The 23285-nt window shown below is 49.5% G+C and overlaps 1 protein-coding gene and 1 long non-coding RNA gene across 5 annotated transcripts; one reads left to right on the top strand and one right to left on the bottom strand.

Annotated features, from left to right (window-relative positions):
• Nucleotides 1-152: 152 nt before the first annotated feature.
• On the top strand, nucleotides 153-23071 carry LOC102901778. 3 transcript variants are annotated; one of them, XR_006589409.1, is made up of 5 exons: nucleotides 153-373; nucleotides 1929-2065; nucleotides 8889-9085; nucleotides 9593-9760; nucleotides 10669-10726. It is a non-coding gene; the product is annotated as an uncharacterized LOC102901778 (long non-coding RNA). The 3 variants fall into 3 exon arrangements; XR_002149196.3 differs by having other exon boundaries at nucleotides 162-373; nucleotides 9593-10756; XR_441884.5 differs by lacking the exons at nucleotides 9593-9760; nucleotides 10669-10726 and adding an exon at nucleotides 22654-23071 and having other exon boundaries at nucleotides 165-373.
• On the bottom strand, nucleotides 2992-15132 carry GSDMA (gasdermin A). Of its 2 annotated transcripts, none has more exons than XM_019817829.3 (12): nucleotides 15020-15132; nucleotides 13309-13527; nucleotides 12948-13128; nucleotides 9482-9647; nucleotides 8594-8690; nucleotides 8021-8068; nucleotides 7588-7611; nucleotides 7044-7076; nucleotides 6265-6419; nucleotides 5723-5837; nucleotides 4569-4642; nucleotides 2992-3601 (listed from the first exon to the last, which is right to left on the bottom strand). In XM_019817829.3, exons 2-12 carry the CDS (start codon nucleotides 13520-13522, stop codon nucleotides 3359-3361), a joined length of 1350 nt encoding a protein of 449 aa, XP_019673388.1. In that variant the 5' UTR covers nucleotides 13523-13527; nucleotides 15020-15132; the 3' UTR covers nucleotides 2992-3358. The 2 variants fall into 2 exon arrangements, with proteins under 2 accessions (XP_019673388.1, XP_003996841.1); XM_003996792.5 differs by having other exon boundaries at nucleotides 7056-7076.
• Nucleotides 23072-23285: the final 214 nt, after the last annotated feature.

Raw genomic sequence — 23285 nt, 5'->3', positions numbered from 1 at the left:
CTTCAGTGTGTTGATTTTCTTGTGTTCCTCTCGGGTGCATTTCCACGCACGTCCACGAGATGTCCCCTCAGCCTCCAATCTGGGTTACCGCGGACTCTTAAGAGCGCCCGAACCGACGTGGAGTAGGTAGGGCCTATCGTAGAGCAGGGCGTGGTGGCGTCATGAGTTGCCGGGCGGTTTCTTGCCCCCACTCGCTCAGTCTGCCCCCAGTTTAGGATAGCGATCGAGATTCTCGAGGCTCGTACTCAACCGCCGTCCAGTGCACCCAGCGCGTGGGCAGAAGCTACGAAAGAGATATGTGAGCCCCGAACTGGAGAGTAGGAGGAACTCAATGGGATTCAGACTTCTTGTCAGATTTTAGCTAGTGCCGAAAGTAAGGCATAGAATCTTTGTAGCCTGGGAAGGCGGAGGGGGGTGGGGTGGGGAGGAGAGTACCCTTGTGTACAATCACTCCAGTATAAAATATACGGGACCACTCTATGTGTGGCACAGGGCCAGCATGTTCGGGGCGCGAGGTTATAAAAACAGCCCTAGAATGTAGCCTGCTAGAAGCTCCGCTCTGCCGTGTATTGTGAGGCGGGAGGAAAGCCGGTGGAAGCCCCTATTGGGAGAGGCTTCAGGGAGTCTGCGGGGTGCCTGTTTGCCTCCAGACACTGTAGTGAAACGGGGAGCAGAAGAGAATCTAAGAATCCCCAGGGGGATGAAGTTGAACCAGAAACCCTGTCCACTTATTTTTCAAAGGAATCCTCCAGTGATTCTGCAGGAGGAGGATACAGGTTCCAACTTCTTAAGACAAAAAACAAACCAAAAAAAACCCTCCCTCCCTAACTTGGAACTTGTATCTCTTCTCTTGATGGAAGTCCTGAGGTGTTTGTTTGTTTGTTTGTTTTTTACAGAGTGACAGAAGTGTATTAATAGTTAATGTTTAACTTTGCACATAAATCTAGTTTGAAAAAGATATATTAGTAAATAAGTACCTATTTTTCCCCAAACTTTAAAAACTTACACGAAACCTGGGATAAATGTACTGAAATTAGATTTCTTAGGCAGCACTAGAAAACTCTGTGGTGGAAGAGTATTTGCAAAGAGGAAAGCAGCTACGAAATGAGAATTCCAGAACTAGAGGATAATCGACTGAGCTGTCTTTCAGATACGATTTGTGTGACCCTCTTTTCCATGTTTTGGTCCCTTCCAAATTGTGTTATTTTCTAGAAAATCAGCATATAAGACATTACAGATAATGTCTTATATAAAGATGTCTTATATGCTGATTTTCTAGCAAATAATACAATTAAAAATTACTCCCCAGAGCAAAAATCTGCAATAAAATGTGTAATAGCTTGTGTATAGTAGCTAGTTTAATAAAACATTATCCAAATAATCAGTTACTACTGTTGAAAATTTATAGTAAGAAATATTAAAAACAACAAAAGACTAGCTCTGTTCCAAATTTAGGCCTATTTAAATGATTTTCAATATAGCCTAACTCAATGTAGGGGTTACATTTAATAAAATCTTGCTGACCAGACTTCTAAGACTGTGATTATGTAGGTGGTCCACTAGGATCAGTTGGTTCCCTTGCTTAGCTGAATTATATTAGATTCCTACCACGTGTTTCTCAAATTGAGGAGAATCATTAGGAAAAGATCCATCCACATGGTCACATAAAGCCTCTCTCTCCACCTCGTACCCATGTCCCACTCCCTGTAATAAAAACTGTAAGTTAGTTGTGGGAAGTCCTGAGTTTTAAGCCAGGTCAGACCCTACAAAACAATCTAGCTCTGTTGTAAGGTCATAGAGAGCAGAGGAATATGTTTTGACCATATTCTTTATATTCAAATGTAGAAAGGATATTGTCTCCCCCTTGTCATACTATTGCTGCAAATAGCTCCTTGCACTAAATGGAAAAACATGTTGTCTGATTTTAGGGAGCATGCCTTGACCAATTCCTCCCTAACTGTCTCTGTGCTGCCTTGGGCTGTGGGATGGATAACAGAACTTTTGAATCATCACTGGAATAAACTCATTAGAGCCTCTTCTTCATAACACCGTATCTGTCACTCAGGTGGGTGAGAAGGGTAAAGGAGAAAACAGACAAGCTTTGTTGTTCATCCTTATGAAGTTACCTTTCTGGATAGTTAGGGTGTTAGATCATCTCTTTATTAAGTATATATCACAAGAGAAAAACAACCAGGTCAGCAGATAATTACTCAGGATGTCTTTGAGCAATGTAGTGAGGCATTGAAAGATGCCCCAGAATGGGGGAGGATGGCTTAACGCAAAGCTTTTGGCAGTTGATCATGAATTCTTGTTGAGTGAGGGAACCAGTCGGGGGAGGGGGGTGGCTAAGGAGGGGAGAGTCTGACTCCTGGGGCCAAAAACCTTGGAGAAATTATTCCACCTATAAAACTACTTTAAAAGAAATTGGTGAAAGATGTTAAAACCCAGCTTCAGGCAGAGGAGGATGGTATGAACCCAGTAGTTATATAAGATTGCAGTATCTATATTTGCAGGTCCATATTGTAAGCCCACATTACTTCCTCCCACAACCACCCTGAATTGAGGGCAGAAGAGAGAAAGGTGAAATAAGATAATATCACAATTTCTTTTTAAAAGTTATGGGTCAGTCTTATTCTTGGGTACTTTTTTTTTTTTTTTTTTTTTTGAAGACTCCTCTGTATTTTCTATTTGGTACACTTGAAAGTTGTCCTACTCTTGTTTTGGGTTTGTATCATGAACAAGCCCGTCCCAGTCTCTCAACCCGAGTCCAGAGGACCCTAAAGCCTCCTCTTTGAAGACAACCTGCTTTGATGATCTTCTCACTTTAGAAGCTAGATTCCACATTCTATACCCTCATAAGTTGTTTTCTGGGCATTTCCTAGAATTATACTGCAGGCAGTGTAATAGTATTCATGTATATATGATCTATATGTAGTGTGATAAGGTCTACTTTTTTTCTTTGGGAGAAATTAAAAAAAACACCAGAAGACATTTCACCCAAAGTAAAATAATATTTTCCATTAATGCTAGTAAAACTTGAGTTTTGGAAGCATAAGCAGGAGGGATTGGGATAAGAAATGAATTCGTTTTGGTTTTGCTGAAATGGTTCATGGTTCATAGTTTTAAAAGTTTGAAAGTTTCTACTTTTAGAGGATTTAAGCACCAGCAGATGGGTTGCGGAACTGCAGGGGGAAGGGGAGAGATAGAGCTGGACAAGTGGAAATTGCTTATCTTAGGTGATCAGCTAGGTTTTCTGTCATCTTCAGCCTGGTGGCTCTGAAATACCCTTGGGTGATAAGGACATAGCACAATGAGGTAGGGAGGCATTCAGGAAGCAGGGAGCAAGCGAAGAGGCAAGTTAGGAGGCCTTGGTCAGGAGCTGCAGGAGGGAGAGGCCAGCATAAAGGGCACAGAGGCGGGGCAGGGTGTCTGGGTCCCACATGTACTGGGGGCCCGATCTCTGCACTTCAAGTCCACTCAGCCCCACTAGGGCCTCTGTGAGGGTCAGTTCCTCCTCCCCAAGGGAGGAGAGCAGGTCAGGCTGCAGGGGGAAAACACCCTCTTTATCCTGTAGGAAATTCTGTTCCATTGTGCTCTCCACCTGCAAGGAACCAAAATAGCATGAAAAGAAAGAACTGGAAACGTCTCTTCCTTTCTCCTAACACAAAACCACAAAGAGGGCTACCTTTTTCTTATTATAACTCCTTTCATTACATTACAACTCCATGTGGGCCTTTTTTGTTTTTTTAATGTTTATGTATTTTTGAAAGAGAGACAGAGTGTTAGCTGGGGAGGTGCAGAGAGAGAGGGAGACACAGAATCTGAAATGGGCTCCAGGCTCTGAGCTGTCAGCACAGAGCTCAATGAGGGGCTCTAACTCATGAACCATGAGCTCATGACCTGAGCTGAAGTTGGACGCTTAACCAACTAAGCCACTCAGGCGCCCCTCCATGTGGGTCTTTTAAAAGCTCTGTACTTGGGGCGCCTGGGTGGTGCAGTCGGTTAAGCGTCCGACTTCAGCCAGGTCACGATCTCGCGGTCCGTGAGTTCGAGCCCCGCGTCAGGCTCTGGGCTGATGGCTCAGAGCCTGGAGCCTGTTTCTGATTCTGTGTCTCCCACTCTCTCTGCCCCTCCCCCGTTCGTGCTCTGTCTCTCTCTGTCCCAAAAATAAATAAATGTTGAAAAAAAATAAAAATAAAATAAAATAAAAGCTCTGTACAGTGGCCAGTGCTTTTCTTTTTAGCCCTATTGTACAGATTCAGAGACATTAAGAGATTTGCCCACATCACTTGGCTGTGAATAAGCAAAACCAGAGTTTTCTGACGTCTCAAGCTGAAAAACTTAGATAATGGCACAAAATTTACTCTTCTACTTCTGGTTATAAAATAGCAAAAAAAAAAAAAAAAAAAAAAGGGAGAACACGGAGAAAAATGAGCGTGGGCATGAGCCCCTGCGATACGACAGAGGCCCTTCAGGACAGTCTGTCATTAGGCTCAGTCTGTGTCTTTCCACTGGTTCTAGCTGACTCCCTCCCAAACTCTCTCTAGCACCTGCTGTTTTTTTCTCACCAGCTTTAGCTGCACGGGTAGGATCTTTTTCTCCATCGATTTTACCAGCAGCTTCTGTTGGGCTTCACTTAGCTCTGGAGGGAAAAGAAAAGCAGAGAAACAAGTGTGTGGTGTGGGTACGAAGGGGACTACAGACTCGAAATGGATGCCCTTCCAGAACGTCAGTGTTAGTTAATCCACACATTTATCCACGGTTGAATGCTTGCTGCTCTACGCTAGGCACCTTTGCTGGGTGTGTCAGCAAAGTCATACCCCTGCATTCAGGGAACTTGCAGTGTAGTGGAGAAGGCAAAGCCACGTGCAGTGACAATACAGGGTATTAAGGGAGCGATGGAACGATAGCCGAGGGGTCTATTTTGGTCTTGGCATTTGAGGGCAGACTTTTTAAGAGGACAAACATCTCAGCTTACTCCTGAAGGACTAGAGCATTTTTCTAAGGGGCCATGTTTCATGCAGAGGGAAGAAGAGAATTCAGGGCAAGATCAGAAGATGTTACTCTCTGAAATTAGAGCTAACAAATTTCAGAGTGCCTGGATGGCTCAGTCGGTTAAGGGTCCGACTTCAGCTCAGGTCATGATCTCACGGTTCGTGGGTTGGAGCCCCGCGTCAGTGCAGAGCCAGCTCAGGATTCTCTCTCTCCCTCTCTCTCTCTGCCCCTCCCCCACTCACGCTTCCTCTCTCTCAAAATAAATAATAAAATCAAATAAAGCTAACAAATTTTGATACAAAAGTGATGAGCTTAGCCATATGTAGAAATTTTAAATACGTGGCTGGTTAAGCTAGGGTTACTTCCCAACCTCTATTAGCAAGACTAGGCCACCTTCCCAGACTATCCAAGGTGCCCAAGTGATGCCTTAGGAAGGCAAACAATTTTTTTAAATTTTTGTTATTTTATTTTATTAAAACAATCTCTGTGCCCAACATGGGACTTGAGCTCATGACCCCGAGATCAAGAGTCACATGCTGTACCAACTGAGTCTTCCAGGCACCCCTATAACCAAATTCCTTAAATGTAGGTATATACTACTTAACTGTGGTATAATTTGCCTGGCATTCATTCATTCATTCATTCATTTGTATATCTGGGGATTCATTCAGTGATTCATTCCTATCGCCGAAAATGTATATAAATGAAGACCTTATTCTCCATTTACCTGTTAGGGCTCCAAGGAAATAGAGGATGGCACCCATAGCCTCCTTTGATAGCAAGACATCTTTTGGGAGTGCCTCCAGGGTCACTTCATGTCCTTTGTCTAGAGCCCCTTCAAGCTGTGGGGAAAAGTGGGCAACTAAGTAAGATAACACAATGAAGGGGCCAAGCATAGTGCCTGGCACATAACAGTCCCTGGAGATGTGCTAACTCATGTCTTTGCTTCTTTATCAAAGTACAAAGTCATAAAAAGTACTGGACACCTTGGATTTCTTGGTCCCTGAGCCTTGGACTCTGGAAAGGAAATGTTCCAGTCCTCTTTCCAAGAAAAGGGCCTGCTGGCCTGCTGCCCACCCTCTGTCGTGCCTTGAGGGAATCTGCATCGTTTGCCCTTTTCCAGAGGAATGAGGGAGCAGTGGCCGCCTGGCAGTCTGGGGGGCACCTGGACATCCACCCACTGGAGGGAGACATCCACCTATTGTTGACTCCCCCTGCCAGTTGTGACACCCACCCGTGTCTACCAGCAACCTTTCTCTGCAACCTCACCGTGAGTTCCAGGTCTTGTAGCTCCTTTTTCTTCCCGAGAAGTTTGCTGAGGGAGGTGAGCAGGGAGCTTTGCCCTACTTGGCTCAGCCTTTCCACTTCTTGGATCTCTCTTTGAACTTCTTCTTTTAGTGTCTTGAAGTCCTCATGTTCCTCCCCTATTGGGATAGTAAACATGGTAAACAAACCATCTGCCATCTGGCAGCCTGCCCATTCAGTCAGCATTCTGCCTGCGGGGCTCCTTCACTCAGCCTCCCTCAAGTCCCTGTGCTCTGCTCCCAGCCTGAGCCTCGCCTCTCTTTCTTCTTGACCAAGGAACAGGATTGTGAAGTTTCTGCTAGCCTTGACTTGTGGAAGGAGTTGTGGTGATGGTCTGGGCAAGGAGGTGGACCAGGACCCACATTAATATCTAAGGGGGGAGTTGATTGTCCCTGGGCTCTCAAGCCCCATTCTGCAGCAGTAGACAATTGATTCCCCTTTCTTCAAAACCAGCTAAAAGTTGAGAAGGAAAGTCTATTTCCCCTTCTTATGAATTAGTTGACGAAGAATGACTTTGGTGACTGAGTGAAGGCTAGCATGGATGGGTCTATATCCATGGACGTGGGTAGATCAAGGTTAGCTTGAATCTTGGCCTGACTCTCCAGGGGCCTCGCATCCTAAGACTATGTCCTGGAGAGTGGCTTCCTGGAAGTAGCTCCAATCACCAGGACCTGGGACTCAGCACTTCCCTTTCCCTCCCTTCACCCCACTGTCTTCATGCCAAAGTCATGGGAGAAACTTACAAAATTCCTTACCAGCATCAGATGCCAGGATAACTGGGGGGGGAAAACAAAAAACAAGAATGTACTCCTCCGAAACAGTAGCCATACCCAGGGGATGACACATTAATGGGGGTTAGGAAATGTATCCTGTCTCCTGGGATATCCCAGCCATCTTAAGGCTCCACCTGCTCCATTTGTGGGAGGCAGGAATGGGGCAGGAGAGAAGCTAATGCAACGTGAAAAAGGGCTCCCGGATTGACTGAGTTGGCATCATGGTGACTCAGTGGCTCCCGTCCCGGGTGCTGGGTGTGGATGGCAGAGTTGCAGATGTGCGTGGGACAGGTTATAGCTAAGAAGGCCCTTTGAGGCATCAGACCACCTGGGTATCCTGCCCAAAGACTTCCCCCTTCCACCACTTTTTCCTAAGCTATTGGAATTTCTGCCACATTTCGGGGACAGTTGTTTGCCGAGACCTGCTCTGCCATGTTCCCCGTTGTCAGAAAAAGACTGGAGTTTTAAAAATCTGTGTCAAGAAAGTTGCAGCGAAATGAGAGGAAACACTTACGGGTGAGCTTCTCCTCTGGCTTTTCTGAAGACAGAAACAATGCACATATGTCAGTATAAAACCTATTTGTGCTTTTTTATCTAGAGTGGATGTCAAGGTGGCTTTATCAGTGATCATTATAAAAACACACAGAGATTATGTTAGCTCGCCCCCCCCCCCCAATTTGGGAACACACAATGCCTCCAAGTTTCATTTCTGCTTCCAGTGGTGCCTTCTGGTCTGTCTTTCTGGTTCTCTGTCTCTCTAGGGCAGTATTCATGTGCTTCTATCTGTCTTGCCTAAAGTTGGGGATAGATATTTTTGGGGACTTGGGAAACAAAACCAGGGGTTCCTTGGGGGACTATGGTATATGCTGTTAGAGGGTACAGGATTTTAGCAGATGATATCAGGGTTGGGCAGAAGATATGGGAAACCAGGTAGCAATTTCACTTACCTCCAGGAGGGAAGGTTTGCATGTTATCATTGTAGATATGTGGAATATCTGTAAAGGTGCAAGAGAGGGGAGAACAGGAGGACCTTTAACAGCTACCCACCTTCCCTTCTCCATTCTCAAGTCCATGGGCTCTGCTAAGGGCTAGGTAGGTCCCTGTTCCTAAATGCCTCACCTAACCCCCGATCCACCTCTATTGCTAGAAGAACCCTTTTCTTTCTCTGTAAATCCTTTCCCATGACAACACTATTTTCTGCCTTGCATCCTAGTACTGGTGTCTATGGATGTTTCCTCCACTGGCCACAGACTTCTTGAGAGCAGAGGCTGTGCTTGTTCATCTCTGTGTCCCCTTTCCCCAGCTAACACAGTGCCTAGCACAGAGGAGATGCTCAGAACCCAGGGATTCCTTCACTTCCTCTCCAGAGCAACCTCTGCAGTTCTGTCCCCGGCAGCTGGGCCACATTACAGTACACTCCTGCACTATTCCCTGACTTGCCACAAGACAGAACCGAGATGCCTTAGTACTAATGGGGGTAATTCTTGTCTTGAGGGGAGAATATGCCAGTGTCTGCTCACCCCACTCATCTTTGCCTTTGACCATCAGCTGTCTCACTCGAAAGGCCAGGATGCAGCCCTTGGGGATGGTTACGGCCTCCTTGTGGTTTATGGATCCCTAGGATCAGACAATGAGGATTTATGAACCTGCAGAGATTCTGAGACATGGGGTGGGGGAGGGGGAAATGAGGAGATAAGAAGTTGAAAACCCTTTACTGGTGTCCCAGATTGTCTTCCCACCAGTCTGGACTTCATGGAATGAGCTTCAAAGCTCTTTTGCATCATTCCACTAACAATCTCTCTCTTCCTGGTTCAGACATGTGAAGGAAGTGGCCAGACCTGCTTCGTCACCTGCCTGTGCATCTCTGTCCCACCTGAGAGCTTCCACAGGCCCCGGTGCCTTCTTCCTCTTCGCCATCTGTCTTGTGCTCATCTCCTCCGAGAAGCCTTCCATGACTAATCCTACTCTCAGCTCCAACTCATCCCTTGAAGATTTATACAAACTAGATTTAGGTATGTAGACCATTACTTATTTATGTCGAATTTTCTAAGCCTGTGTTCTCTGGGCTTTAACCTGTGTGTCTCCTCCATGAGACTGAGAACTTTCTAAGAGCAAGGGTGTCTCTCCTGTACGTTGGGAGCACCGTGAGGGAAAATCCATGACTATGAGTTTCCCCTTCCTTGATAGCTCCCTGTGGCATTTGGCACAGGGATCTGCCCACCCAGGGCACCCTTGCCAGAGAGAGGATTTGTGTCTGGCCGACAGGAGCCTGAATCTTGAAAAGCAGGAAGAACGAGGGGGTCCTTTTTAGTATCCTGGGTGGGCACCGATAAAGTAAAGTTAATGTGTTAACGCAGCCTCTAAAGAGAGGCTAAATGTAAGTGTGTGTGCGCGTGTGTGAACCAAACCTGTAGTCCCAACGGGGCAAAGAATGGGAGGGAGAAGCAACCCTCCGCCTTGCCAGCTCTCTCCAGAGTGACCTCCTGCACGGTCTCCACCACCTCCATCACCACATACAGGTTCTCCCCTCGGTTTCGCATCTCCTTCAGGAACGGGTGCTCAGCTGACAGCTTCCTGTGGCAGAGGAAGCATTAAGGAATCAGCCAGAACCTCTCCAGGCATGGGCCATGAGCTTCTCTTTTCTTCGGTCATTCCCAGGAGCTAGGCATGGTGGCATCAGGGAAAGGGTGAGGACTCTGGAGTAAGACCGAGGCTGAAGCCCAGATCTCCCGCTTACTAGCAGAGCAGTTACTTTTGAGTCTTGGGCGCCTCATCTATAAAATGAGGATAATTACCCTTCCCTGCAGAGTTGATGAGAGGGAAACTGGGAAATCAGCTGGCACAGCTTCTGACCCGGAACAGGCCCCTCTGGTTGCTCTTTCCCCCTTTTCCCTCTGCCTTGGGGTGCCTTCCCCTCTTTCCCCCCACCCCATTCTTAGCCCTGTTCATCTCTCCGGGGGTCCTTTGTCCCCATCTCTCATCCTATCTCTGCTATTAACCCTAGTTCCTTTGACCCCATTTGCTTGCCCACATAAACGTGTGCTTTGATCTTTCTACTCCCTCAAATTACCCTTCCATTTCTTTCCTTCACTTCTTTGGCAAGTATCTGGAAAGCTACGCCCATACACAGTCTTTACTTCCTGTCCACTCCTAAATTCTTTTACAATTTGGCTTCTGGTTCTCCTCCTCCACTGAAATCCCAACGACCTCCTGCCCACCAAATTCAAAGACCTTCCCTAACTCTGCACAACACTGACCCCTGCTGGCCAAAACCTCCCTGTGACTCTGTCTCCTCGGGGCTTCCAGTCCCACTGTGCCACCCCGCTTCTGCTCCCACCCTTTGGGCTTCTGATTCCTATCCGTTCTGTCTACATCTCCTGTGTTAGTTTCTTTGGTTCCCTAAAATTTTACATTCTCTAAGATTCTGTTCTCAGTTCTTTGCTGTCTGAACTCTCTCAAACATCCTCCCCTGCCCCCAACGCCCTTCCTATAGTTTTCATCTTTATATGGCTCACCACCACACAGGGATCTTCACCTGACTTCTCTCCTGAGCTCTGGGCCCTCATTTCTAACTGCCTTAAAATTTTTCTTTTAGGGGCACCTGGGTGGCTTGTCGGTTGAGCATCTGACTCTTGGTATAGGCTCAGGTCATGATCTCATGGTTTCGTGAGTCCGAGCCCTGTGTGGGGTTCCGTGCTGACAGCGCGGAACCTGCTTGGGATTCTCCGTCTCCCTCTCTCTGCCCATCCCCCACTCACGCTGTATCTGTCTGTCTCAAAATAAATAAATAAACTTAAAAAATTTTTCTTTTAAACTTGAGATATAATTGACATATAACATCATATTGGTTTTAGATGTCCAACATATGCAATGCAGTGTCGTTAACTGTGGCCCCTCAGCTAATGTCTCGCTGGACCCGCAAACTCAAAACGTCCAAAAGGGACTCACAATCTTTCTCTCCAAATACACTTCTAAAATCAGGCTTCTTGTTTCTGTTAATGTCATCACCTGGGTCAAATCTTAGAGTTATCTTTTTAAAATTCTCATGTATTTAATTAGTTAATTTATTTTGATAAAAGTTGTATACGCTTAAGGTATATGACATGGTTTTTTTAAGTTTATTTTTTTAGTAATCTGTACACCTAATGTAGGGCTCGAACCCACAACCCCAAGATCAAGAGCTGCATGCTCTTCCGACTGAGCCAGCCAGGTGCCCCACAACGTGTTTCGATGGACATATACATAGAGAAATGATTGCTACAGTTGAGCTAATTAACATATCCATCTCCTTACATAGTTACCGTTTTGTGTGTGTGTGTGTGTGTGTGTGTGTGTGTGTGTGTGTGGTGAGAGCACCTGAAATCTACCCTCTTAGCAAATTTCCAGTGTACAGTATAGAGTTATGAACTGTCGTCATCCTGCTGTACATCGGATCTCCATCTTTGACGAAACCTTCTCCCTCACCCTGCAATCGGCTGTCAAGTCCAGTCTATTCTGTCACCCCAGAGGTCCCCCAGCCCCAACGGCTCCCCCCTCTTTATTCTGACTGCTCTTCCCTCATTTTATATCTCAGATCCTCATTTTGTATCTCAGATGGACAATGGAACAGTGTCTTGCCTAGTCTGCCTCCTTCCAACTCCTGTCCCTCCTCCTCTAGCTTCCTTTCATGTGGCCAGATTAATCATGACACATCAAGGTGTCATCAGGGTCCCCCTGAGGCCTACAGAATAGTTCCACCTCCTTGACCAGACACCTGGGCCCTCCATGGTCTAGGCCTCCCTACCACCTCCCACTTGCTCTACTCTTACCTTTTCTGCTCCTGCCAAACCAGCTCTTCATTCTCCCTAGAGGTTCTGAGGTTTCTCACCCATGTGCCTTTGTAATGTCCTTCTCCCAGACTTGCATGTTCAATTTCTACTCATCCTTCAAAGCCTAGATCATGGGCTGCCTCCCCTGAAGTCCTTCTTCATTTCCCCAGCCAGAAGTCCCTCTGGCCTGCCACAAAACTCAGGCAAAGTCCTCCTATGGCACTTACTACTTCTCACCTTGGATTGATTATAGTCACTGTTGTACATCTCTCCTGCCCCCACTGCTAGATTGCAAGGTTCTTGGACAAAGATGTCCTAGTGCACCCTGGCACCTAGTAGGGTATTTCGCACTCAGTGAGACTATATAAATATTTACTGGGTGACTTTCTAAGCACCCCAGCCCTTCCTTCCTGCCTCCCCAGTCCTCATCTCCTTTCAACCACTACTTAACTAACTTAAAAGTTAGTTCCCTGTCAAGCCAAACATCTGAGATGTCCAGACTACCACATCGACATGGCATCTGCCACACCCCTTTGTGTTACTGGGGCAGCATTCCCGAGGGCACCTGGTGTGTGGATGGGACTGAGCAGATGGCTTGATTTATGGGAGCAGAACGCTGTGCCCAAGCTTCACTAGGGAGCAGTTAAGACCCTTTCCTTTTTTAGTGTATTTTATCTATGACTCTTTAGTGTATTTTATCTATGACTCTTCATAGTTTAGGAAGGAGCCTAGAGATTTTCGTCGAACCCCATCATTTTTCAGGAAAGAAAACTGAGGTTCTGAGAGGACAAGTGATTTTTCCAAGGTCACACAGCAAGTTAACGTGACCATACGCATCCTCATGTGTGTATATGATAGTAGGGGGGTGGTACTGGAGGTAGCGGAAGGATGGGGGGAATGGTTAGGGAATGGCCTGGAGGCACTCATGGGCCAGGAGGGTCATCTTCAAGAGCTCTCCTGTGGTGACCACATAGGTGAAGGTCAGTGTGAAGGCTCAGGGCCCAAAGCACCCTTTCCAGGCACCACCCACCCCATCCTGGTAGCCCTCCAGCCCTTTCACTCTCACCTCTCCTGGTGCAAGGTCTCCAGAGCCTTGGGAGCCACACTGAGTGTCTGGACCTCCAGGGTACTGCTTCTGGACAGCCCTGCAGTCCCCGTCACCTTGACTGTCTTTGGCATGTCCACTTCTCCCTCCACTCGGGCATCCAGCATATTCTTAAAGCTAAAGTTCCCAGAGTCTGTTGGATCTGCAGGAGAGAGAAGATGAAAGGGGCCAGGCTGGCAGGCGTTCCTCTTCCCTCGCCTTCTGGGAGAACTTTGGGCTACAGGACACCAAACCACATCTGGGCAGAGGGAGCTTTGGGCTCCTCCTCACAAGCCAGTGCCTGGCCCCACCCCTCCATCCTCAACCCCGTGTCCAGACTAACCTGAAGGTGAGCTGCCAGGCTCAAGCACATCCAGGAGGGTGTAGTCAGTGCGGACGTATCGGGCACCCCAGAAGAGAGTGCTCTTTCTCTTCCTCAGCACCAGGCAGAAGGGATGGAAGCGCTTGAAGTCTATGAGGCTGTCAAGGGGTGTCAGGTCCCCTCTAGGGTTTAGCTGTCTGGCCAGGGCCCGGGTGACATTTTCAAATATGGTCATTTTCTCTGTGGGGGGTGGGGGGAGACAGGAGAGTGACAAGTTGGGAGACCAGGACATGGGAAGGCCCCTGCAGAGAGAGATGGGGCTCAGGGTGTACGTGGGGGGTGGGGCTTCAAGATGCCTGGATTCTAGGAATGTCAGAGCTGAAAGGAACTAAAGGAGTCTTTTCTTTACGACGAGGAGACACAGCCCCGAGAGCTGAGACAACTTGCCCGAAGTCACAGGGCTGCTTAGAGAAGCCAGGCCTTCCCTCTGTTTGCCAAGGGCTCTTTGCTCACCCTGTATTCATTTTCTTCATGGACTCGGAGCCTGGCTAGAGCATTTAATTAGTGCTGCAAGTAAAGTTCCTCTCATACAGCTGTGCCCACCTCGTCTTCCCCAGAGAACTGTGACAGCGGGGACCTGGGATGCCAGGGAAGGAGGCAGCCACCACTGGTGCCAAGGGCCCGAGGAGGCAGATGCTGTTTACCTGCCCCGGTTGTCCTTTCTTTGGGTGGGGGGTCACTTCCCTGTACCCTGTACTTCCCTTGTGCCCACCTCCTGGTTCTTGGGTGCGAGTAGACCCACTTCCCTCTGGGTGCTACCCAATACACCCAGGCATTTGCCTTTGCTCCCTCTGCTTATAATACGCCCCCTTCCAGTCCCTATTCATTAAGATTCATTTTGGGTCACCTCTTTGGTGACTCCCTTCTCACTCCTCTCCAGGCAGCTGGTGACTCTATCCTGTGTCCCCAAAGCACTTTGTATATGCCCTTCCGAAACACCTGCAATGTCATGTTGTTGTGATCTGTGCACCTGACTCTCGCCTACTTGATTGTGGCCTCCCAGAGGGCAGGAAATGGGTCTTAGTCATCCCTGTAGCATCAGCACCAAGCACAGTGCCTGGTGCAGACCTGGAGCTTGGCAAATGTGCGTGGAAACAATGAATGAAGAAATGAATGAATGTGGCCCTGGGAGGCACATACGGGGGTGAGAGGGCCCTGGAGAATGTGGGGTTTGCAAGAGCCTGAGGTTCAGAGTCTTAGGTTTCTGTCTTTGAGGTTCAAGTCCAGGTGCTTTGGCTGGGTGGCCAGCTGGCACAGCTGGATTATTCCTGTGGCTGTAAGAGGACACAGGAGCTGGCCTGGAACTGCCTCACAGCCCCCATGGGCACCTCACAGAGTCAGGGAAGCAGGAGGCACACGTACAGGTGCCTGGGACCAGCCTACCAAGCGCATGGGCTCCAGTGTGCCTTTTTTACTCCTCATTCCTGGAAGGGCCAGGCCAGGCCAACCTCCTGGGGCCAGCCAGATGCCTTTGGGAAGGGATCAGGTGAGTGCTGTCTCCTCCTCACCAGAGAGGAGCTCACAGGACCACTCCTCACTTCTCTCTCCAAGGCCTATGAAGACACCTACCCCCCCAGGGCTCTAGGGGACTTCTAGGCCCTTCTCTTCCCACCCATGTTCTTGTTCATCCCTAGAACACCCCCCACCTCCCCTGCTGTCATCAGGCTCTTACCAGAGAGCAGTTCTAGGTTCTGTCCAGCAGCCGGCTCTCAGTCTGTAGGTTGAGAGAGTGACTATCCCTCACCAGGACAGGCTGCCGCTTTATGCTTCTCTGGAGGCAAGGATGTAGGCTTCCAGGGACCCCGCCTGCCCCAGTGACCCCACCCCTATCCTGCTCTACTTCCAGGAGAACAGCATCAACCTGTTCCACATGTGCCCTGCCCCGGGCCCTGGGCCCTGGCCTCCTGAGGGCTGAGGGGGTGGGGAGCTGCCAGACAGGTGCCAGCGTGGGTGGAGGGAGCCAGACCAGATAGAGGTGGCCACTGAAGGTTGGCTTCATGGGCTGAGAGGAGAGGAAAGAAGGCACGTTTGGGAGAGGGGCAACAGAGAGGCAGTGGGAGATGTGCGCGCGCACGCACGTGTGTGTGTGTGTGCGTGCAGGTGTGATGAAGGCGGCATCTCTGTTCTGTCATCATTGTGGTCATCAGGAAGTATGTAGGATACATGGTAAGGCCTTGTGGGCATGATAAAGGGATAAGAAACCCCGTGTGTCCACAGATCCCAGCAGAAAGAGCAGCTGAGAAGCTGTCCCGCGTCTCTCTGCTAGTCTGCCTGCACATCACTCCCTCCCTCCCTTGGTTTTCGCTGCATGTACATATATGTGGCGCTGCTAGCTGCCTGTGCTTGTGTAGGCAGAGATGTAGATAGACCAAGGGGTTTCCTGCTGCTCTGTGTTCAGCATGTCTTCTCCTCATGGAGTATCGTACCCACACTTACACGCACATGCACAGGCAGAGGCAGAGCGGAATTAGTGGCAAGGCTACAGAGCATGTCTGCCTCGGGAGTTGTTCTTAAGTCTGTGCCTAGAAGGAATTTCAAAAGGGACTTTACACACCTGGTTGGGTTTCTAGATGACAAATCAAGACATTTCCAAGCAAGACTCCTTTAGTGTTGGGACACGAGTCAACGTCTGCATGCGTACAATACCTGAATACAACTGAGTCTGTTTTCATGCTCTAACTTTGAGGCTCTCCTCAGTACCACTCATCCAATAGGAAATGCAGCCTTGAAAACCACGAAGGGAAGTTATATGTTTGTTGAAAGTTTTCTTCTTTTTTAAAAACCTTTTTTTAAAAGTTAATTTATTTTGAGGGAGAGAGAGAGTGTGTGAGTGTGAGCAAGAGGGGCAGAGAGACAGGGAGAGAGAGAATCTCAAGCAGGCTCCGTATGCTCAGCTCAGAGCTCGACATGGGACTCGAACCCATGAACTGTGATGTCATGACCTGAGCTGAAATCAAGAGTTGGATGCTTAACCGATTGAGCCACCCACGCACCCACCCTGTCTGGAGGTTTTCCTGAGGGGCTGGTGGTTAATGGGGGAGATCAGACCACACCACACTCAGCAAAACTCCCTAAAAACTGAATTACAACTCTGTCTCCAAAGTCTCATTCAATATGACAAATGCTCCCAAATCTCTCTGTGTCATAAAACAAAACCTTCTGGGTCTCTAGTCCCTGCCACCTATCTTCTGGCTCACCTTCCTTCCTGTACCCCAGACCTCTCTTGTGGGGCCATCTACCACTTCCTCCTTCAACAGCTCCAACCAAGGGCTTGGCTGTGTGGGAAGGCTGTCTTTAGTCATTCAGTCCCTGTCACATGGGCGCATGTGTGCAGAAATAGGTGTATGTGCTATATTCTTTCCATCTCTACCTGTTTTCCTGGTTCTTCCTGGATTTCCATCTCTTCCTTTCTGTGGCTCTTAATCACTGCATTGATGTGACTGATGCCACTGCAATCCAGCATATAGTCCTGGGCTGTGCAGTCTCTCAACCTTTATTTATTTTTATTTTTTAAAAGTTTTTTTTTTTTTAATTTATTTTGAGAGAGAGATAGAGAGCAAGTGGGAGAGGGGCAGGGAGGGAGGGAAACAGGATCCCAAGCAGGCTCCGTGCTGTTAGCGCAGAGCCCAGTCTGGGGCTTGAACTCACAAACCATGAGATCATGACCTAAGCCAAAGTCAAGAGTCGTAGGCTTAACTGATTGAGCCACCCAGGCACCCACCCCTCTCATCCTTTAGATGGCCCCCTCCCCATCTTCTCGCTGGCCCACCATTGCCTCAGTGAGACTTGGGAGTTTCTTGTTGGTGTCTACCCTCTTTCCACTGGCTGCAGGCCATGGTTTCCAGTCCAGGCCATCCTCCAAAGATCCGGAGGGCAGTGATTTCAAGAAGCCACATGTGTATCTGCTCTCTCTGAGGACCTCAAAAGCCATTTGGCCAGCTTTCTCTCCTCTGACCTGGAAGTCTTGCTCCTTTCATTTCTCTTGCCCTCCTTCATTCATTCTGCACTCTACCAGACTTACCCTTGTTCTCCTCATGCCACTCCATTCCACCTCTGTCTCATTGAACCATCCCCCAAACTGCCTAATGGCGTTCAGAAAGGGTGGCTTTGAGGGTTCAAGGCAAAGAGAAGAAATAAGGGCTTGTGGGGTCAGCCAGGTTAAAGATCTTGTGCTTTGAGAATAAAAATAACCATGTCAGGCTTGTTCCTGTGCTGCTCCTCACCCCCCCCCCCACCTCCACCCCTCCACCCCCTCCATCTGGATGCTTTGTAATTTTTGTTATTTTCCCAGTCCCCCTGCCTCATAGTCTTACGGATCAGGCCTCTTCCAGAGGCTCCTTTTCCTCAGAGTCCTGGTTTACAATCAGAGGAATCTGGGATATAATTTAAATTGTGCTGGAAGAGATTTAATTTAGACTAATTTGTAAGAACTCTTTAGGTGAATTTAAAATGACTTACTGAAAACAGGAGGCTGGGTGGTGCTTGGTGCTGTTTTAGGCGGCAGGCTTTGCTCTCTATCTCCCTCTGGTGGTCACTCAACAGAGGTAATGGCGATAATCACCCTTACTGTGGGCACCAAGCTTGTAATTTGCATGTAGTTGCTAGGAGATGGGGATGAGGGAAGGGAGCTGGCCTAGGGGAGGAAGCCACCTGTTCTCTGGGAACCTGAATGCCTCTCTGACCCATAGAGTGCATTGCAGACACAGACATTGGGACAGGTTGTTATTTCCTTACCCATTTTCCTTTTATTATTGTTGATTTTCTCAAGAAGAGGCCAAAGAGGACAGAGATGAGGTAGGCTGGTGGGGTTCAGAAGGGTGGAAGGTACTGATCCTGGCAAGCATGGGAAGAAGCTGGCACAGACATACTGCCAGATCTTCTATGAGTAGAAAGAGGTGAAAGGGCTAGGGAGGAAGGCAGGCTGAAATGGAGGTGTAACCCTCTGGTAGAAGGGCAGGAAGAACATACCTCAGAGGCATTGTATTTTATATTTCCTATGGGAGGTTGGAAGTTTTCGGGTGTAGATTGCAGACTGGGAGCTATACTTCCATAAATTCTCCTTTCTGAACAAAGTAAAACCCCCATAATTCTTTCTTATCCCCTAAAATACTTTGAGGGTTTTTCCCAAATTCCCAAATCAGCTTTGGAGCCCGAGACACCTCCAAACTCCTGGCTGAGTAGACATTGTTCAGGGTCTTGTGACACTTCCTCAACCCAAAGTTGTACTGAAGAACTACAAAAGTGTGTCAAACTTCAAGGTGTCAGCCCTCGCCGTCCCCAGCCCTCCGCTGCCAACCCCTCTATGAGGTTGGTTTGGGCAAGGAGGCCACTGCCAGCACCCAGCCCAAATCCAGGGATGCCTCCTCTGTCAGCTGATCACCCCCAGCGCCCCAGCTCTTCCTGAGTCCCTCAAGATGCACCTGGGGTAGGTGTTGGAGCTCCTGTTCATGTCATGGTTGACAGAAGAGAAGCTCTCCTCCTTGGCTGTGATTGCTAGGCCCCTCCTGATAAGACAGAGCCCCCAGATCCTTGTAAAAGATACTGGGTGCCAGATGGAGCCTTTGAAGGTCTGCCTCCAAGAGAACTTGGAGCTGAAGTGCCTGTCCATTTCACCAGCTCCCCTGGGTCTGTGCAGAGCCCCACTCTGCTTTCCCTAGCCCTGGTAGGGGAAAGCGGATGTTCAGGCCTTTCAGCACTTGAAAGACAAGAGGCATACAGGGCACAGAGTGGTGACAAGGCATTGTGGTCTCTGGTATAGAGGGGTCCATCCCTGGTATGTCAAGGCTGCAGAGTCCCACCAGGGCCTGGGTCACCTTCAGCTCTGGCCAGGAAATCCCTGAGCAGTTTGAAGTGAGGGCAGAAGAACCCTACCACCCCCTAGAAGAAATTCTGGTCCAGAGTGTTCTCCATCTGCACAACAGAGAATAAACATCACGGGATGGTTTGCATTTGGGGAACCACCAGCTTCAGAGGTGATCTGCAGTAAAATTTTAAGTTCTAGCCCCTGACCCCACCCTTGACCCCCTCTGCCCATTAGTGCTAGAGTTGAGCAGAAGCGGGCACAGATTAAGAGTCTGGAGACCTGAGTTCCATAGACAGCTCTGCTAGGAGCCTGTTGTGTGGCCCCAGAGAAGTACCTTCCTCTCTCTGGGCCAGAGAGGTCATCTGTGATGGAGGGGGTGGAGCTGCATGAACTTCCGGATCTCTTCTAGTGCTCAAACTCCATTTTACCCTAGTTGTCATTCCTCACACCTGTCCTGCAATCCCCAGGCCCCTCACCAGCTCTGTCTGTAGGAAAGGACTTCTTTCTGCACAGACATAGCAGCGGCTGGTGCTCCTCGCTCAATGCTGAAGAGGGAAAAGGAGAGGAGGTGGTGTGAGAGACATGAGCATGTTCTCTCTCCCTCTCTTGGTGGGCAGGAGATTGTAAGGCAGCTCTGGGGGCTAACTGTGTGTGTGTGTGTGTGTGTGTGTGTGTGTGTGTGTGTGTGTATTGGCTGGGGCAGCAGATTCACTCCCCTCCAGGAGAGAATGAGAGAAGATCCCTGTAAAAATATGTATTCTCCTTTCTTTGGGGGAAAAATGAGTGGAGGCTAGGTGGGCTTACACCTTTTGCCTTTTCCTTGGGAGAAGGGAATGACAGGGGTTGGACCCTGATTGATCTGCTTGTAGCTTGGTTGCATGGGCATGCAACCTATGAAGTCACACAGGACCCCAGCTTGGTTTAATGCTTTCCTGTTGCCATCTTGAAGAATAACTCTTTTTTTTTGTTTTAATTAAAGTTTATTTATTTATTTTGAGAGAGAGAGCGAGAGAGAGAGAGAGAGCGAGAGCGCACAAGTAGGGGAGGAGCAGAAAGAGAGGGAGAGAGAGAATCCCAAGCAGGCCCCATGCAGTAAGCGCAAGCCTGCTGGGGGCGCTCAAACTCATGAACCCTGAGATCATGACCTGAGCCGAAATCAAGAATTGGAGGCTTAACCAACTGAGCCACCCAAGCACCTTTTGAATAATAATTCTTAATCATTTTAAGCAAGAACTCCTCTAGGTTTTATTCTTCACTGAGATCTGTAAATTACGTTGCAGGTCTGGCTTGTTACCACTGGGTCTAAGCCAGGAGGCCTGTCAGTCACATGAGGGAGGGACCCCCAACCCCACTCCCGCCCCTCAGCAGAGCCCCTAGCAGGTAGAGGATGTACCCAGCAAGCATGGTGTTGAGTTGACTAGAAGTCTCCAGCAGTCATTCAGAGGACTGAGACCCTGGTCCTGCCCCTTGGACTCCCAGAATCTCTGGGTCACCAAGATCCAGGACCCCATCCATCAGGCAGAGCGTATGGGAAATGATCAGCTAGATACTCCTACAGCTGGAAAGACAGGGAAGTTCCTGAGGAGAGGGAGAGTTCTCCCTGCACAGAGAGCAGACTCCCTCAGGGCAGGGCCCCAGTCTCTCCCTCAACTTAAAGGAGCCTTCCTCCAAGTGCGCTGAGAGCTCCCTGGAGAGGCAGGCGGGTCACCCCATCCAGCCCACAAGGGCCTCAGCTCTCTCAGCTCCGCCCAGGCTACCAAGCCACGCCCCTACCATCTTAAGCCCCGCCCCCGCCCCCCACCATGCCCACCCGGGTCCCGGTCACGCGCTCTATGCTCACAGTCTGGCCTCACCACTCTAGCCTCCTCCAGATCTTCCATGTCACCCCTCCCCAGCCTCCTACACTGCGCTCGCCCCGCCCAGGCCCCTTCCCAACCCCAGCGCCCCAGCCCAGCCCCCGGATCCCCCTACTCCCGCAGCATCCACTCCTTAGCTGGGCAGCCGCTGTTCCGGGTTTCAATGCCAGCCGCTCCTCCTCCCCCTCAGCCCGCAGCGCCAGATACTCCGTGTGTTCCCGGCTCAGGCCTAGGTGAGTGAGGGTGCAGGACAGTGGTGACCAGGACCCTATCCCGCTCCACCAGTCTCAACGTGACTTCACTCAGCGGGTCCCCCGCCCCCAGGCACAGAGACCACCTTCTGAGCCTTGGCGTTCCATGCCCTCCCGCAGGTACCCCTCCCCAGGGGAAGATGATCGGGGCTGGTCTGGTGTTGGGTGCTGGGGAGCTCAGTTCCTTACGCTAGCTTCCAGTGGGCACTGAAGATCCTGCAGAGGGCAGAGGGACACACCCCGTCACCACGAGTGGCTGCGATAGAGCAGTCCCACGAAGGGTTGGGGACAGCTGAAGATGGGAACGGGACAGAGGGTGGAGCAGGGAAGGAAAGCCCAACTGAGACCGGGAAACCTGGGTGCACCACTGGACTTTGCCCAGGTAGTTTCCCAAACACTCCGGGGTGGGGAGTGCAGATGCACTGTAGCCCGCCTTACAGGATTCCAATGAGACAATAGATGGAAACGTCTTCAGACCTTTAGAAAAGAGAAGAGGGGAGTTGTAAAAGATGAGGGTGCTGTCATTAGGGGAACTAGGTGAGAGGCAGGTATGGAAGAGAAGAGGGTAGGTTGCCCTGATGGTGGGCAGGGATGCAGGGGAGAGTGCAGGGCTGTGGGAGGGGAGGAGAGGGGCAAGTGTGAGCAAGGATGGGGGTGGGACAGGGGAAGCATCTTGGAGATTGCCAGCTTGGAACCCCACAGCAGTGGGGAGGGGGATGGAATGCCCCCTCCAGCCTTGCCCTCCTTCTCCAGGGTGGCTTCCTCCAGCTCCTCCCCTGCCTTGGCCACCTCGAACATACAGGTTCTGTGTCATGCTCCCAAAGATTCTTCAGCTCTTGTGGTGGGTGGAGTGGGGCCGGCTCTGAGTGGGCGGGGCCCTCTTCCTAGCCACCTCCAGCTCCCTCACTTGCACCCCTGGATCCACCTTGTTTCTCCCTATCCCTCCCTTGTCCCTTCCCCTTAGAAGGGTGTGTGTGTCAGTCCCAGAGGGATAGGGGCCCTGAGGTTCTAGTCCTGTTAATTTCTTCCCTGACTCCTTGTATGACCTTGGGCAACTCACCACCCCTCTCTGAAGATCACTGCCAGCTCTGACAGCTGGTGCTGCTCTCGTGGGGGCATGCCCCTGGGTGCCAGCCCCTCTCACCTGGCCTGGTTCCTCAACCTGCTTCCCTACGTCACTTCGCAGTGTTTTCTTGGTTCTAGAGGACATACATGCTCTTGTGCTTGTTCCCGCACATCCCTTGCAAGAAACTTCCTCGATGGTCTGACTCTGCATGATAAAATTGTCCCTGACCCCAAAAGTGAATGAGAATTGAGAGTTGACCTCAGACATTCATTTGAGTATGGGACGCAAAGGTTTTTGTTTGTTTGTTTGTTTGTTTGTTTGTTTGTTTAGCATTCTAGAAGAGGAAGATAGTGATGGCCCGGAGTGCAGAAATGAGTATTGTGACCGGGAGCAGATAAGCTAGATTCCAGGGACTTGGAGATGTGGGCGTGTGGTAGCAGTAGACCTGGAATGAGGAGAGAGAGACAAAAACTGACAAGTACCGTAATGTGCTAACTCGAAGTATTGGAGACACCAGAGCCATCTTCATCCATCCAAAGGGCTGTGGTGTCCAAGAGAGATGGGCTTGAACCTTAGTGTTTGCTTTCAATGCCCCTCTGGGCTCACATGACCCCTGTGCCTGCCACTATCACCCGGGCCGCCATCACTAGCCTGTCAGACCCCTAAATGTGGATACCATGACGTCCTCATCTTTGTATCTGCAGTGCCTGGCATGTAGTAGTAACTCAATAAACATTTGTCAAATGCATGAATGGGCTTGTCTTGGCATCTGTTTTGGAGCTCAAGGCCTCGCTCTGCTTTGCTTCCTGCCTTCCTGATTTGGGGGAGCCGTTGCTCATAGGCAGCAAGGTTGCTGGTGACAAAGACCCAGCAAGATGAGGTAAAACTGTTTGTAGTCGGAACTCCCCTGGGTCTAATGGGGGAGGCACAGCCCTCCCCTTGGAATAAGCTGTTGGGTTGCT

The sequence above is a fragment of the Felis catus genome, chromosome E1 (genome assembly GCF_018350175.1).
Source record: "Felis catus isolate Fca126 chromosome E1, F.catus_Fca126_mat1.0, whole genome shotgun sequence".
NCBI classification, from domain to species: domain Eukaryota; kingdom Metazoa; phylum Chordata; class Mammalia; order Carnivora; family Felidae; genus Felis; species Felis catus.
Note: the sequence above shows the minus strand (reverse complement) of the source record. Positions and strands in the feature narration are given on the sequence as shown.